This window comes from Balaenoptera borealis (genome assembly GCF_965194805.1).
Source record: "Balaenoptera borealis genome assembly, chromosome: 3".
Lineage (NCBI taxonomy): Eukaryota > Metazoa > Chordata > Mammalia > Artiodactyla > Balaenopteridae > Balaenoptera > Balaenoptera borealis.
In genome coordinates, this window is record NC_138866.1 from 101,598,538 (window position 1) to 101,613,725 (window position 15,188).

At 51.7% G+C, this 15,188-nt stretch overlaps 1 protein-coding gene across 1 annotated transcript in view; it reads right to left on the reverse strand.

The window, feature by feature from the left end:
* Positions 1 to 13,386, reverse strand: part of ONECUT1 (one cut homeobox 1) — a 38,344-nt gene extending 24,958 nt beyond the window's left edge. Inside the window, exon 1 of the mRNA XM_082388160.1 lies at positions 12,048 to 13,386. Coding sequence (XP_082244286.1) covers positions 12,048 to 13,152 — 1,105 coding nt within the window. The 5' untranslated portion in view covers positions 13,153 to 13,386. The remainder of the gene's footprint in view (positions 1 to 12,047) is intronic.
* Positions 13,387 to 15,188: the final 1,802 nt, after the last annotated feature.

Sequence of the window (15,188 nt, forward strand, 5' to 3'; positions counted from 1 at the left end):
GCTCTCCCTGTGCTATGTGGCTGCTTCCCACTAGCTATCTATTTTACATTTGGTAGTTTATATATGTCCATGCCACTCTCTCACTTTGTCCCAGCTTACCCTTCCTCCTCCATGTGTCCTCAAGTCCATTCTCTACGTCTGTGTCTTTCTTCCTGTCCTGTCCCTAGGTTCTTCAGAACCATTTTTTATTTTTAGATTCCATATATATGTGTTAGCATACGATATTTGTTTTTCTCTTTCTGACTTACTTCACTCTGTATGACAGTCTCTAGGTCCATCCACCTCACTACAAATAACTCAATTTCGTTTCTTTTTATGGCTGAGTAATTAGGAATACTGAATTTTTGAGTGAACTTTTAACCTCAAAAGAGATAAAAGAAGTAAAACATTATAAAATGATATAATATTTATATATATTGTGTATCATTAAAAAATATACATAAAGCTATGGAACTATAGGTTATTCCAGAAAAAGGGTAAAATAAATAACAAAGGGGCAAAAATATAAGTCATTTGCTCTTAAATTCTCAATATCAATATTCTTTTTTTAATAGAAGTATAATTGATTTACAATGTTGTGTTAGTTCCTGGTGTACAGCAAAGTGATTCAGTTATACATATATATATATATATATATATATATGTATATATTATTTTTCAGATTCTTTTCCATTACAGGTTATTACAATCTATTGAATATAGTTCCCTGGGCTATACAGTAGGTCCTTGTTGTTTATCTATTTTATACATAGTAGTGCTCAATATCAATACTCTAATTATCAACTTGGAGTTATCGTAGAATCACCTGGGAGGCTTTTTAATCAGCATATATTTTCTTGCCACCTCTCTGCCACCAATCTGATTTGAGGAATATGAAACTCTCCGCCCACCCCTCCCCACTACAAAAAACTACAGCCTTGGAGAACGCTTTTGTTACTGATGGGAAGGCATCGTTTCACTCAGCTGTGCTGGGGAAGAAACAAGCTTCCAGCTATACAATAATTCGGATCCAAGAAATCTTCTGCAAAGGGGTTTTAGCCACGGCATCCACACATGCTATTGTTCCCTCTGCCTGAAAACCTCTTTCCCCAATTCTGACCAAGTCCTGTTTTTTTTTTTTTTCCAGATCTTCAAAACTATTCCTTCATCACACCCTAAACTGTTCCTTCTTGGCACAAAAAAAGCAACCAAGCTATTTGTCTCTCTTCCCCACTAGACTATGAGCTCCAAAAGACTTGTCTGTGCTCAGTACATCCCCAGTACTGAGCACAGCACTGTCATAGCTGTACTCAAATGAATAAAGAAAAAAAACCACTCTTTCCATATCTAATGAAATTTCCTCTTTCACATCTTATGCCCTGTCCACAGTTGGCCAGATATAATTCCTAAGAGAGCTGACATTTAGTACAGGGCTAACAACTGTGTAAATGACAACTCAAATGTCCTGGGGTTTATTTGGTCCAAGTTGTTCGGGTTGGGGAATCAGACAGAAACAATCTTTTTCCTCCCCAAAGTTAAAATTAAATAATATTTACCTCTTACAAAACACGTATATTTAAGATAGGAAGTACAGGAACAAAATGAACACTGGTGAAGGCAGCACCTGACAAAAGAACTAGAACATCTGCTGTCTGCGAAGCTACAAGGGTGTTCTCTCCTTTTATCTCTAGCCTTTCCCTACTGGAGGTACCACTCTTAGGAACTTGAGTTTATTATTAGTTTGTTTTTTCCACATACTTACGTATCTCTAAACAATAAGTTGTTTAGCATTTCTTGCTTTTAAGCCTTGTAAAAATGGTATTGTTCTGGTGTGATTTTCTATAGCTTGTTTTTGTTTTTTTTTTTTTTAAAAAGAAATTCAACACTGTTCCTAAGACTCAACTATGCTGTTGTGTATAGCTGTGGCTCATTCATTTTCATCACTCCAATATACTCCTGCATTATATGAATACATCACAGTTTATTCCTGCACTCCTCGTCAGTGGACATTTGGGATGTTTCTGGTTGTTTGTTCTTAGGAGCAACGTTGTTACAGACCACCCTTGTACTCATCTTCAGGAGCACCTGTGAGCTTATCTAGGGTATATACCAAGGGGTAGACTTCGTTCAGCTGTGGGTTCAGGTTTATAAGCCAAATTATCTTTTGAAGCAACGGTGGCAATTTACATCCCCACCAGCAGTGCATGAATTCCTGATGAGCCATATCCTCACCAACACAGGTATTGTAACCTCAAGCTGCAATATTTTTGTGCCAGAAGGCAGTGCTCCTGACTGGAAAGGCTGTTTCCTTCTGGCCATCTGATAGGAGAGCCTGATCTGAGACTCTGCCCAAGAGATGGGCCCCAGGGACTTACACCTTGTTGAATCCTGACTTTGGGACAGAGCATTAAATTGAGAAAAGAGACTGTCATGGATACACAGTCATCACAGAAGGCAATCATTCATAGAATGTGGGATCTGGAAGGACTCTAAGGCCAAATCCTTCATTCTACATTTAAGGAGACTGAGACCCAGGAAGGTTAAATGACAAGTTCACAGAGCTAATTAGTACAAGAACCTGTCTCTGGGGCTCTCATTTCTTAGTCTAGGGTTTTTTAAAAAAAATGTGTTTATTTGGTTTAGTAATTTAAGATAACACAATCTAGTAAATTAAAAATGACTCCGTAAATATTCAAATAACTGCCAATTTATCTTTAAGAGGTAGTTGTTTGACTTCCGTGACTGATGAATTTGATAACTTCAGCTTCTTGTGAAGTAAACAGTAATACTGAATTTCAATGGGAAAAACAGGGGAAAGATGCACTCTCCATAGTAATGGTTTTCAATAGGCAAATTTAACAGTATTAAAAGACACTGATCTCCTGGGGAAATTAATTCCCAATTTTTTGACGGATCATCCTCATCCTTGGATCACCCCCCCCAGGCAAATGATAGGCGTGGGCTTAAGAAGCCATTTTATGAGGAAGGCAAACTTCAAATGCAGTGAAATTTCAATTCATCCTCCTCTTCTGAGTACTCAAAATTAACCTATCGTAGGAGGCTGGGAACTGTTTGTGGATATTATGGCAAAAGAGCCTCAGTAACCCGATGGTATATAATCTTAGATGCCTTTACTTGTGAATGTTGGAAAACTCTGAAAAGAGACCAGTTTGCAGCTGAGGTACTTAGTGTTCTTCAGAGTGTGCATAAGAGGCATGATGTGTACAGAGGAATCTGTCCCCATATACGAAGCAGTAAACATGCAACTGGGGAGGGGAGGAAGACTGCCTAATAGGAAGGGTGTCTGTGTGAAGGAGAGTGGCTTCGAAAGCCTGCAGTGGAAATCTTCATCCTGGAGCTGTTTCCTACAGGGACCCCTCCCTCCACCTCCCTTGCCCAAATGCCTTGCTCCTCTCTACCCCAAGAATCCATTTACCATTTGAAAATATCTTTGGTTTAACAATGTCGGCAGCCTGGCAATAAAAGCTTTCCAAGAGGCATCCTTCTTTTAATGTCAGGATAAGACTCAGGAGCTGCTTATTGCTTTGGGGCGGCGGGCGGGCTTGGAGGGAAAGGACACCAAGTAATTTTGCTAGGAATGCTGACCAAACGGTACTGAGGTACTCCTGGTTCAGGTTTTCCTCCCAGCAGTCATTTTAATCAGCACTTCCCCTATTTAATGAGCTTGTAGTGCCATTACATAATCACCCAGCTCACTGGATTAATGATGAAAAGAGGAACTGATTTTTCCAGTTGCATCATTTGAAGTAAATGTTAACTTTCTGAGTCCTTAGTTAACCGCATTAGTGTGACAAATATGTCTTTGTCTAGCATAAGTAATTAGAATTTAATCACTTTAACTGCATCTTAATTACCCTAAATGAATTGAAAGGACATTTAATAGTAAAGATTAAATTGCCTTAATGAACGATTTTTGTGACTCCATCAATACTTGAATCGCGTTAGCCACTCCTCTCACGCACTTCACCTGCAGTGAGCACACGGGTCACTAGGTGGCGCGCTTCGCTCGTTTATTTATTTAATTTCCCCCATTGATCTGTTTTAGAAGACATCAGGAAAGAAAGAGAAAAGCATAGAGTTTATTATGTTCCTTTGATAACCTCTCTTTGGGACTACGAGGTCATCACCAGATGCAAAATGAGAGCAGCGATTTCAGAAACTGTCGATTCTGCGTACCCTATGGCATATGCAAAGACAGATGAGAAACGCATGGGTAACTGGAAACTCGCGGTGCTTGAGGGAAATTGTAAGTTGCCCTCTGGATGATTGCCAACATATATACAGAGTTTAAGTCAATTTATTATTTTTTAGTGCAGAGTCCTAAAACATGAGTAACAGGCAAGCTTGGAATAGCAAGACAGGCACTGATGTGAAGCCAAGAAATATAATTGCTGTGCAAGTGCAGATCAGAACACCAATGCCTGAAAGAATGGGAGGTTTGGGCCTTTGGGCCCTCCTCGAGGCTGGCTCTCAATGGATCAGTCCTACCCACAGAACACATCTAATGAGATGGGTCTTGCCTGTGAATAATTGTTTAAGTGAACAAATGGATAGAGAGACTTGGGTTCCAGGTCTAGCTCTGTGACTGCCTCACATTCCCTCTGGCTGCTTCCTCAAAAGAGAGCAATAAAAAGTCTCTCTTATAAGTCTTGAGTAAAAAAGAAATAAGTTTCCACAAATAACTCTCTTTGAGAGTCCCAGAGGGAAGACACACATTCTCTAATTTCGAGACCTTACTATGCAGAGACTTTCCAGATTGGTGTTTATGACAGTGGATCAGACATTTCCACATTCTGGGTCCACTGACCTAGTGGACTTGCACCCATAATCGAGGCACAGGATGGAGGGTAAGGGTGTTCTGGGCTTTGAGCTGGGAAAGCTGAGTTCAGGGTCTCAGTGATTTCCAGCTGTGTTACCACAGGTAAGTTATTCAACCTCATTGAACAGAGAAACAGGAAAAATAATGGTAATTGCCCTGTAAACTAGCAGCTCCCGAACTGTGCTGCGCATTAAAATCACCTCAGAGCTCTGAAATATCCTAGTGCCCAGGTCATGCCCTATACTACTAATGCCAGAATATTTGAGGTTTTAGCCAGGAATCATTTTTTTTTTAAAAGATCCTTAAATGATTCCAATGCATAGCAAGATTTGGGAGCCACTGGCACAGACAGTGAGTATTAAATGAGAACATCTGTGTGCCTAGCACAGTACCTGACTAATAAAATGTACACAATGGACACAAACTCCTTCCTTATCAATTGACTTATCACTTGCCAAGACAAATGTGAGGGTTGTACTTCAAGGTCTGGTTCTGTTCAGCTGTTATCTTATCAGATTGTCTCACCTAAAGGAGAAGAAAATTTCTAGAAGCTAATTTGTTCCAACTTTATGATAATGTAACATCTTTTGGGAGGAACATAATGTGGATGATTCTATAGCAAGACCCTGTGATAAGACATAAATTTATATGTTTGTATCAAAATAATAAGATTGCCCTGTGATTGGTCTGGTCCTCTAAGCCAATCTCAGAAGAAAATTAAGCTTCATTAGTATTAACATACTTGTATTAAAATAAAAGTCTGTGCAAATCTGTTGATAGAAGACAGGAATTTATGATTTTGCACTAAATTCATTCACATTAGAAATCAGTTTTTTCCTTTTTACTAAACTCTGTGAGGCTAACACTTTTCACATAAAAATAATGTGGCTTTCTTCTCCCAAACGTGCTTACCCGTCTTATTTAAGTACACACAAAATGAAAATAGTATTTAATGAATACTTGTTGAATCCTTTATCCAAGATTATAGGAAGTCTATCCTCTAACTACCGTGACTTCAATAAGACCCTCCTTCTGTTGCTACCCTAGGTTGGGGACAATTCAATCTTGCCAAGAGTGTGGAAACTGCTGTTTTCAAGGGGACTGAAATGAGACTAGTCACTTCTCATCCAATCCGTCAAGGCTCCTTGGTTGACTTAAAATATTAAATTGGTGTTTAACTATTCCAATATGTGGAATTTACAAAGAGCACTGAGCACTCTTACTTGAAGGGCAAGGCTTCTAACTATGGATTTTGAGGAACAAGACACCTGAGAACCTCCTTTTTAATTACTCACCTTCATTAGACTTGAGGATTTTCTTTCTTACAAGAAAATCAAGAATAAATTTTACCGATATACTCTGTAAGAACTATTTCTTCTGAGAACTTTGGGTAGCAGCGTCTGTTTGATTAGCTGAATTTGCCACGAATGTGGAAATGATGACATCAAAACCGCTCATGTAACAACCTCCTTAAAGACCTTGTAGATTAGAGATGACTATAGATTTTCCCCAGCACGGATCAAAGGGACTGAATTGAACGTTTTAGCTTAATGATCCAACCCCTGTCACACCCATAGGGACTCGAATTCCGATTGTATAAGCAGGTGTGCCCGTGGACTCAGAGGCACACAGAAAGCTGCTGGGAAGGGAGGAAAAAGATCAACCACCTGATCGACGAGGATAGGTTTGATCTTTTCCATTACTTGACTGTGCCCGTGTATGCTACTGGTGGGGCCTCACGATTTCTCATAAACTTTGAAATATTAGCTGTTAGTTTTTGTTTCCTCATCACAACTGTTCAAAGCCATCCTAGCCACCCTCCAGGGGCAAGAGAAACCTAGGCAACAGGCCTGGCTAGGCCCTGTCCAGGGTCCTGACGCCGCACCAGGGCTCCAGGCCTCTAGGCCTCCCAGAGCCCTTTGACCCACCCCACCAGACAGCAAACAAAGACCTTCAAGCTCAGAGCCTCAGGGCAGCCTTCTAACTCCCATCAGTTAGCTGGAAGGGGAAACAACAAAGGGAACGCTAATCCACCCTGCCTTCACTACACCCCGAGCCCCAACCTCCCATTTCAGACTGCCAGGGTCACCTTCTCTACTGTGACCCTGATAGTCTCAAACAAAAACATGCCAGCAAAAGGATAATTTGGATATAATTTCCAAACATGCATCTTGAGAGGTTAGAGTTGGGGTATAATTTGGGGGGATGGCAATTTTGTCTCATCAGTGGGGTAATACCCAGGAATTGTTTAGGAGCAAGACAGATCCACTAGGTATCCTTCTCTCCCTCCACTACACTCTCTACCTGTCAAAATAGTTTTCATTTTGAAAATCACTAAGACATCAATGTTCTAAAAACAAAGCCTCTCCTCTCCGCAGCGGGTTGAACCGCGGAGGCTTGCTGGGTGCCTGGCCTTGCGGCCTGCAGGGGGCATGCACAGCTACTGGGGAAAATGAGTCCATCAGTGAGGGCAAGAGTTTAGCTTCCCGTGGTGCTCTGAGCGCTTGAAGATAAAGAAAGATGCAGCCTGGGCTTTGAGTCGCTTTGCTGCTACAACACAACCATGCTATTGTTGGCACAGACCGTCCCAAGTGCCAGCTGCAAAACAGCGACGGCAGGACTGGGTCTCTACTGACCCCGATCGCCCTCTGGGTGCTTCCAAAGGGCCTGGGGCTGCATTCGCTGGCGGGAGAGCCAACCACCCTCGGGACAGGCCGCAGGGTTTATTGTCTCAGGCAGCTGTGCTCGATGTTCTGACACCAGGTCACCACAAAATAACCATCAGGCCTCCTCAAGCCACAGCAGCAGGTCTCCTCCACTCTAGTCAAACTCTCTGCTCCAACCTTCACCACATGCACACTTCTTAACTCCATGTGCCCCTTCCTCTCCTCCCTGGGGTTTGTGCTCCCCAATGGGAACCGCAAGAGAGAACTGTTGCTACACACCCTCCAGGGGTCAGACATGGGCTGTGAGAAAGGCCCACGAAGAGCTTTCTGGCGCTTGTCCCCAAGAGCCAGACCTATTCGGCTGGCGTGTGTGTGTGTCTGTGTGTGTGTGTGTGTGTGTGTGTGTGTGTGTGTGTGTGTGGGCGGGGGTCCCTAGCCAACTCTCCGGGAGCACGGGCGACCCTTAGGCCTGAGTTGGTTAGGGGACTCTGGAACTCCTCGGCCTCCGCCTGACGACTGGCTGGCCCCCAGGCCACGCTGGGAGGACTCTACCATAAAGCTTCGGAGGTGGCTCTCCTCCGGGGCAGCCAGCCCCCATCGCCCCCAGGCTGCTAGGCGGACGCTGTCGGCAGCGCCCCGCGGGCCCTTTGTTCGGGCCGCAGCCGGCTGAGAGCAGCTGCACTGCCCGAGAACCGCCCCGCAGAGACGCCGGGCGTGGCGGGGGACCAGTCCACTTGGCACCTTCTCCTCCGACTCTTGGGCCCAGGAACCCTTCCAGTTCCTCCATCCCACACGCCCAGTTGTGGCTTTTCTCCCGGCCCAGAGTCTTCGAGGATTGGAGAAGCGGAGTTCCCAGGGCCCAGCATCGAACTCCTTCTGCTTGGCTCCCATGGCCCAGAGAAGTGAGGGGACAGTTGAAATGTCACCCGTTGGTATAAATATTAACAAAAAGCAAATGGACTTGCGCGGGAGCCAGTTAGTTATCAATCAACCAGGCAGCAAGGCCACTTATGGCAAACATGGCCCATGTTGGTCCGGGCGAGACTTTCTCATGGCCACCTCCTGGTCAGACTGCCCCTCCTCCCCTCGCTCCCCGATCCCCGGGTGGTCCTGGGGCAAATCCCGTCCCGGAAACAGGCGCAGTCCCGGGTGCTGGAGACACGTCTGGCTCTCTGGCGCCGCCGCTGGGAGGTTTCTTCGCCTCCAGGTACCGCAGGGTCGAAGCGGCGCAGCACCCACCCCTGCCCGATCCCGGGCCTCGCCTGCTGGGTCTTTGCAGCACCCGCTGGTGGGTGTGCAGTGGCAGCCTCTTCCTGCGCTGGCAGCTCCCCTACTGAGGCCGGAGCCTTCTGGAATCTTTAATTGGAAGCTAATCTCCCAGCGTCTTAATAGGCGCCCACGTCAGAGGCGGGGCACCCACCCACCCGCCCAGCCCACCCTCCCCACCTGGGATGAGACGCAGCGTGAGCCTGGTTGCGCTGCACTTTAATGGGGAAGCAGCAAGTGTTACATTGAGGGAACATATATTGATTTTTTAAAGGTAGTTAATTTGGTGAGAATTTCCGCCTGTCTCCCGTCGTCCGCCAGCCGATGTAATTTCGTGGAGAGAAAGCGCCTCTCCAAACAGGCTGCCGCGGGCGGGCGGAGGGTTTTGACCCTCCACACCGGGCTGTACGGAACCTGGGGTACCAGGAGGGGCATGAAGAAGCCACCCTCCCGCTACTCAGCGAAGGAGCCGACCGCGATGGGCCTTGCCTCGCATGGGGTAGAAACGAGTTTGAGGGGTCTTTGAGTGCAACGGCGAGCAAGAGCTGCAAGTGGCACCTCCCTCCGTGCACGGGAGCTGGCAGTGGAGAGGAGGGAGCAATGTCTCACAGCTGCGTCCAACATGCCCTGCAATCCGTTTTTAGTCACCTGCAGTCAGGGCCTACCAGAGGTCATTTGAATGGTTCAGGAAACGGCCTCGCTTCGCCCCCCCCCTAAATTAAAATGTTAACGGGACGTCTCGTTGTTCTTCGGCGACTTAACAACAAGTCTTGGCTCTTGCTGCGTAATGGGATTGATCCCGTCTGGCTCCGCACGCGCGCTCATCCCAGCCCGCCCCACCCCTTTAATGAAGTTAAAGAAAGGAAAATGGGAGAGACGACTCCGCATCCGGGTCTTAGGATAAAGAGTTCGCTGGGGGTTTGGCGCCAAACTCACGTCCCGCCAGAGTCACCGATTTTCCTTTTTTTTTTTTCGAGGAAAAGGCCACGCGCCTCTGTCCAAAGGCTGGGCATGACTCTCTACGCGCTGCTGGGTGCCAGGCAGCGGCCCCTTCGATAACCTCCTGGGTCCCGTGAGCCCGGGCGGGTACGCCCACAGCACTTCCCGTGTGCAGGTAGCAGTACTAGGGCTGCCCATGCGAGGAGGTGAGAGGGCGCTCGTACAGGGCAGGGCGCTAAGGCGGGTTTCCAGGGCCCCGGGGTCGTCCCTGAACCTAATTTATCAGTGTCTTTCGAGGGAACGATAGGAGGCAGTGGGGGAGGAGAGTCATTTAAGTCCTGAGCAAGCGCCTTGAGGAGGTGGGGGGTTTGGAACGAGCTTCCCTGGGGACGGGGGCGGGGGACGGCTCTCCATTTGCATCCCCTCCCTCCATTCCCCCCAGCCCCACTAACCTGCTTGTGTGTGCACTGCCTCGGTAAAAAGTCCTGAAACCGGGCTCGAGGCTGGCGTGTGCGTGTGAAAGGGCACTGACTACCTTGGACGCCGGCATAGGCGTATCAGTCAGGGAGAGGAATAGCCTTTTCGGCCGTCCCTTCCAGAACTTCGGCTGCCCTCGGGTCTCGGTCTACCCATGGGATGGGGGCGATCTGGTGGCTGCACACAAGCTAGAGAGTGGAATTGCGGGGGCCCCAGAGGGTACCCGGTCAACCTCCCCCCTCCCGTCCCCTTATCCCAGCCTCTCCTGGCTTCTGGGCTCAGGCTGCAAGAGTCCTCGTGGGGACTTTGGAGCCAACGAGCGCGGGGTTGGACTGAAAAACCTGGCGGGGCAGAGGCTCAGACGGTGCGGAGCTCCAGCAGGGAGGCCAGAAGAACCCAGACCCCAGGACTGCTTTGGGTCGCATCCGGCTGGAGTCGCAGGCTCGCGGGGACGCCGGCACCCGCTTCCCTCTAGCTTCTCATTGGCCCGCACGATGTGGGGGAGGGGGCCCTGGCCTCTTGCTTTGATTTTAGACTGTGAAACGGCTCAGTGCCCCCGGCTCTGCGCGGATTGACTGTCTCTCGTTCTCCAGGGACGAATTAATGGAGAACGATCAGTTAATTAACAAGCCCTCACTCCGGCTTTTACCTTTTTCTTCGCCAGGACTCAGGCTAGGGCGCCGGGCTGAGATTGGGTGGGGGAGTGGCAGCATGTACCCCAGGAGTCAATCAACTCAGCCCGGGTCTCATCAAACCGAGTCCAACCTCGGCTGCCCTTAGCTCTACCTCTCCGCTTGTCCTCCGCCCTAGGTGGTCGCTGAATCTGCTTGAAATCCCCCGTGTGATTCAGGCTGGGGTCAGTTGTCCCCTCCGCCGGTCGGCCGGCCAGAGCCTTCCCCTTACCTTGGCTTGGAGAGGCTGGGGGAACTGGGCGCTGTGTCTATGCAGCGCCGCCAAGACCTTCCCGCTCAACTCGCAAACACCAGGCCCTCGGGGTTTTGGGCCCGGCGACCTCTGCTCGAAGACTTGGTTTTTTCCCTCACACTCCCACCCACTGCATGGGGATTCAGACGAAAATTCATGCAGAGGAATAAAACAAAATGCGAAGTCCTAAGCGAGTCGGCAGCGAAATCGGTCTCTGGGCTAAGCTAGAAGCTCCCTTGTTGCTCGGCCGCCCTCACCTGGACCTTGGCACGATCTGCCTCCCTCTCTACAGCCGGTCACAAGCGCAGAGTGCGTGCTAAACCTTACGGAGTGTCTGCGCCACACACCCACCGCCGCGCGGCTTCGGAACCTTTTCTGGAACTCCCAGAGTGCGTTCCCCACCCTCCAGCCCCCCACCCCGCCCCGCGCCACTGAAGTGAGCGCGGGAGGGGGGTCACCGCAGCGAGTTCAGCCAAACATTGGCGGGCAGCTCCCGCACGCTCCAGCACAGCGCCCGGGTATGTGCCAGGGATACTGGTTGGCAGCACCTGCGCGCAGTTCCACGCACGCGTAGCCTCTCTCGCCCCCCAAACCTGGAGTGCCAAACCCAGAAGAGACGCACAGACCGTATCCAGCCAGGTGCTGGGATTTCTTTCCTCCTACGGTCGTGCGAGCTTCCTGCGCTGTCTCCCAGCACAAATGCTCCTCTGCAATCACCCAGGCCGCGCTGCTCAGTTCCCGGAGCCTTCCACATGGCCCAATGCACTGAGTCTTGCAAGAGGCTGTCTGCTCCCAGGAGCCACGCTCTGGCTTTTCCAGGCCTAGGGACCCCCCTCTCGGTGAAAGGAGGACGGGATGGAGCGTGCACAGATCTCTCTCCTTCCCTGCCTCCTTGGGTCCCTTCAGCTTCCCCAATACCTTATCTCCCCGCGCGCCCAGCTCCTTGGCCCGCTCACCTGCTAAGCGGAGCGCAGACATGCGCTGGAACTCCGGCTCCTGCAGCCACTTCCACATCCTCCGGAAGGTCTCCCGGCCGGATTTGAGTTTGCTCCAGGGTTTGGGGTTGCGCAGCAGGTCCGAGAGGGTCCCTTGGGAGCGACAGAGCACCCTCTGCGCGAAGATGGCCTGTGGTATGCTGTAGCGCTTAAGCTCGGTGGTGATACGCTGCGCCACCTCTTTGGTATTGATCTCTTCCATCTGCCCTGAATTACTTCCATTGCTGACCTGCGCACCGGTTACCGAAGGGTTGGGCTCCCGGGCCGTGCCCAGGAGTTGCCCGTGGCCCTGGGCGTTCAGGTGGGCGTGTGGGTGGTGTGGAGGAAGGCCGTTGATGGGAACCATGCCGGCCGAGGTGGGCGTGAGGTGCTGCTCCCCGTGACGGCCGAGCATGGCCGGGTGGTGGGCTTCGAAGCCATTGGGGGTGAGCATCTTGTCGGTGGGCATGGCGGCGCCCGGGTGGGCATAGTGGGGGAGCCCTTGCTGGGAGTTGTGGATGCCGCCCAGACCGGAGCCGGAGAGGGGAGAGAGGCTCTGACCCATGCCGGCCACGTCCTTGTGATAGGGGGTATAGAGGTTATTCATGGAGGCCAGCCCGCGCTCGTCCCGCATGAGCGTGAAGCTACCGCTCACGTTGCCTGCCAGGCGCTGGTGGTGGTGCGGGTGGTGGTGGTGGTGGTGGTGGTGGTGATGGTGGGGGAACTTGTCCGAGACGGTGGAGATGGGCGGCAGCGGCTGCAGAGGGGTTAAGGTGGTGTAGGTGGTGGGCATGCTCATACCTGGGGGAGTCTCGCAGGCCATGGTCATGGTGGGGTGCAGGGGGCCGGTCAGGCTGTGCTCGGGGGCCCGGTGGTGGTGGTGGTAATCGCCGCTGCCGCTGCCGCCGTCCAGCAAGGACGCCATGCCCATCGAGCGCGGGTGCGCGGGGGGCAGGTGGCTGCCGCGGTGCGCCACGGAGCTTCGCGCGTGGGGGCTACCGCCCAGCAAATCGGCAGGGGCAGGCACCGGCTCATGGCTCACCCCGTGCAGCTCCCCGATCGCCTCCATGGTCAGCTGCGCGTTCATGGTGATCTGGGCGAGCGGGCGGCGGACACAACATCGATGAGGCCGGGCAGAGGCGGCGAAGGGCGCATGCAGTCCGGTCTTCACATCGGCTGCTGGCGACTGCTGCTTTCCTTCCTTCCTTCCTCTCACTGTGGGGCTCTGTCTCCCTCTCAGTGTGTCTCGCCTTCCCTCTTGCCCCCACCTTCCCCTCTGCGTCCTCGGCTTTTTTTTTTTTTTAAATATTAATTTCCAAAAAGGATCCGCGCCGTTGGGCGAGCGCGGTGCCCCCAGCCCGCCCGCCCCCGGCCCCCTCACGTCCCTCTCCTTCTTAGAATTGTGAGGCCCCCGGCTCCCCTGACGCACCCCTTGCGCCTTCCGCGGCTGCTGCCTGCCCGCGCCGCTGGCCAGCTCCAGCCATGGCTCGGTTACTGTTGCAGACTCTGTGGCCGCCGTTCCGCCGCCGCCGCCGCGGCCCGCCCTCACGCCCGCCGGGCGCAGCGCGCAGGCGCGCGGATCAGCCCCGCCCCCTCAGTCCCCGCGCGCGCGACCCGTGACGTCCCCGTACAAATGAAGGTGGGGGTCCCAGCGCCGCTCGTAAGGCGCTGGGCGGCGGGGGAGTGGTACGCACGTGCGAGTGTCTAACGTAGAGTGCGATCTGGGGCTGCTACCGCAACCCTGGGAAACGTGGGCCCCTTTCGGCTCCCTGGCTCGGGTGGGCTCTCTTCCCAGCCCCCGGCCGCACTTGCTGGGCTCGCCTCTCGGGTGGCGCAGTTGCCTAGAGAGCCATCGCCCCTCTCTCCAGTTGCTGCCTCCCGGTGCAGGTTTCCCGGGGAGCCTCAGCTGGTGTCATCACTCCTTCCACCCTGGCTTGTTTCCCGGGAGGGCCTCTGGGAGTCCACGCTCTCCCCATCTTCAGGTGCTTGGCCTTTTGAGGGGGAGGGGAGCAAATATTTTAAAGGCCTTGGTCAACCTGGAGGCTGTTGACCCGACAACCACTGTCCTCCCTGATAATTCTCTGCCCACCCTGACTCTTCCATGCTCTGCGAAGAGGTGAGCGTAGTGCCAAGAGTCCCAGCCCCGGCCATACCTCGCTGTCCTCCTCCGCCTGGGTCCTTCTCCGGCTCAGCTGATAATTAAGGCGGCGCGCCGCTTCGTGAATGACTCGGCGTGTGTGTGTGTGTGTGTTTTGTGAGTGCCCTGGTGGGTTCCTATGTTAACTCGTGGGTTCTGGTGGGGCCGCCGAGGCTCGGGCTGTTCCTGCGGTTTCTTCATGGCCCTCCTGGTAAAACACCAAGAGGCCGCTGCTTGCGGGAAGGACTGACGCCGGCAGGGTGGACCAGGCGCGCCGGTCTCTTCTTAGCCCGTAGGGACGCCCTCTTCCCGGCGTCCCTTCGAGAAGCCTCCAGATTTGAAAATCAATTCAGCTTCGGGCGTAATTGTTCGCTTCCCACAATCACGGTCCAATCCGGAATCGAACCTGGTCCTTGGGCCTGGTGGGGACGCGTGGGGAGGCCCCCAGTGTGGGACGTATACCCGGCCGCCACATGCCGCGGCTTTCTTTCATTTACAAAAGAAAGGGAAAAAAAAAAAACCGTAACAAAAGGCAGAGCGTGTCCGCTTAGGTGCTTTCATCCCTCAGAGAAAGGACAGATGTGCCCATTGTCCAACCCTTGGCAGTTATGACCCGGTCAGCGCCGAGCCTCAGCCCCGGGCGAGTGGTGGTCACAATGGGGGACAGCTTCTCAGAACCTGGGTATATGGGTTCGGATATGGAACAAAGTGTGTGTGGCCAAACTCAGACTGTATGTTCCTTTCCTGGGGCACCAGGTCGGAGCCCACCACTGGTGTCTCTGCTGGGAATGTTCCCAGACCCTCGGAGAGGTCAGGGTGGTGGAATGGTAGTAGTAGTGGTGGCTGAGTCCCTTAGGCAAAAGCTTGGACCAGTCTATCCTTGGGGGAAACTTCTCACCAGCTAAGGCATGAGCAGGCCAATCTCTGCCCAGGTCCCTACCACCGCCTGGGTAACATCAAGATCAAGGTAGGTCAAGGCCGGTGGG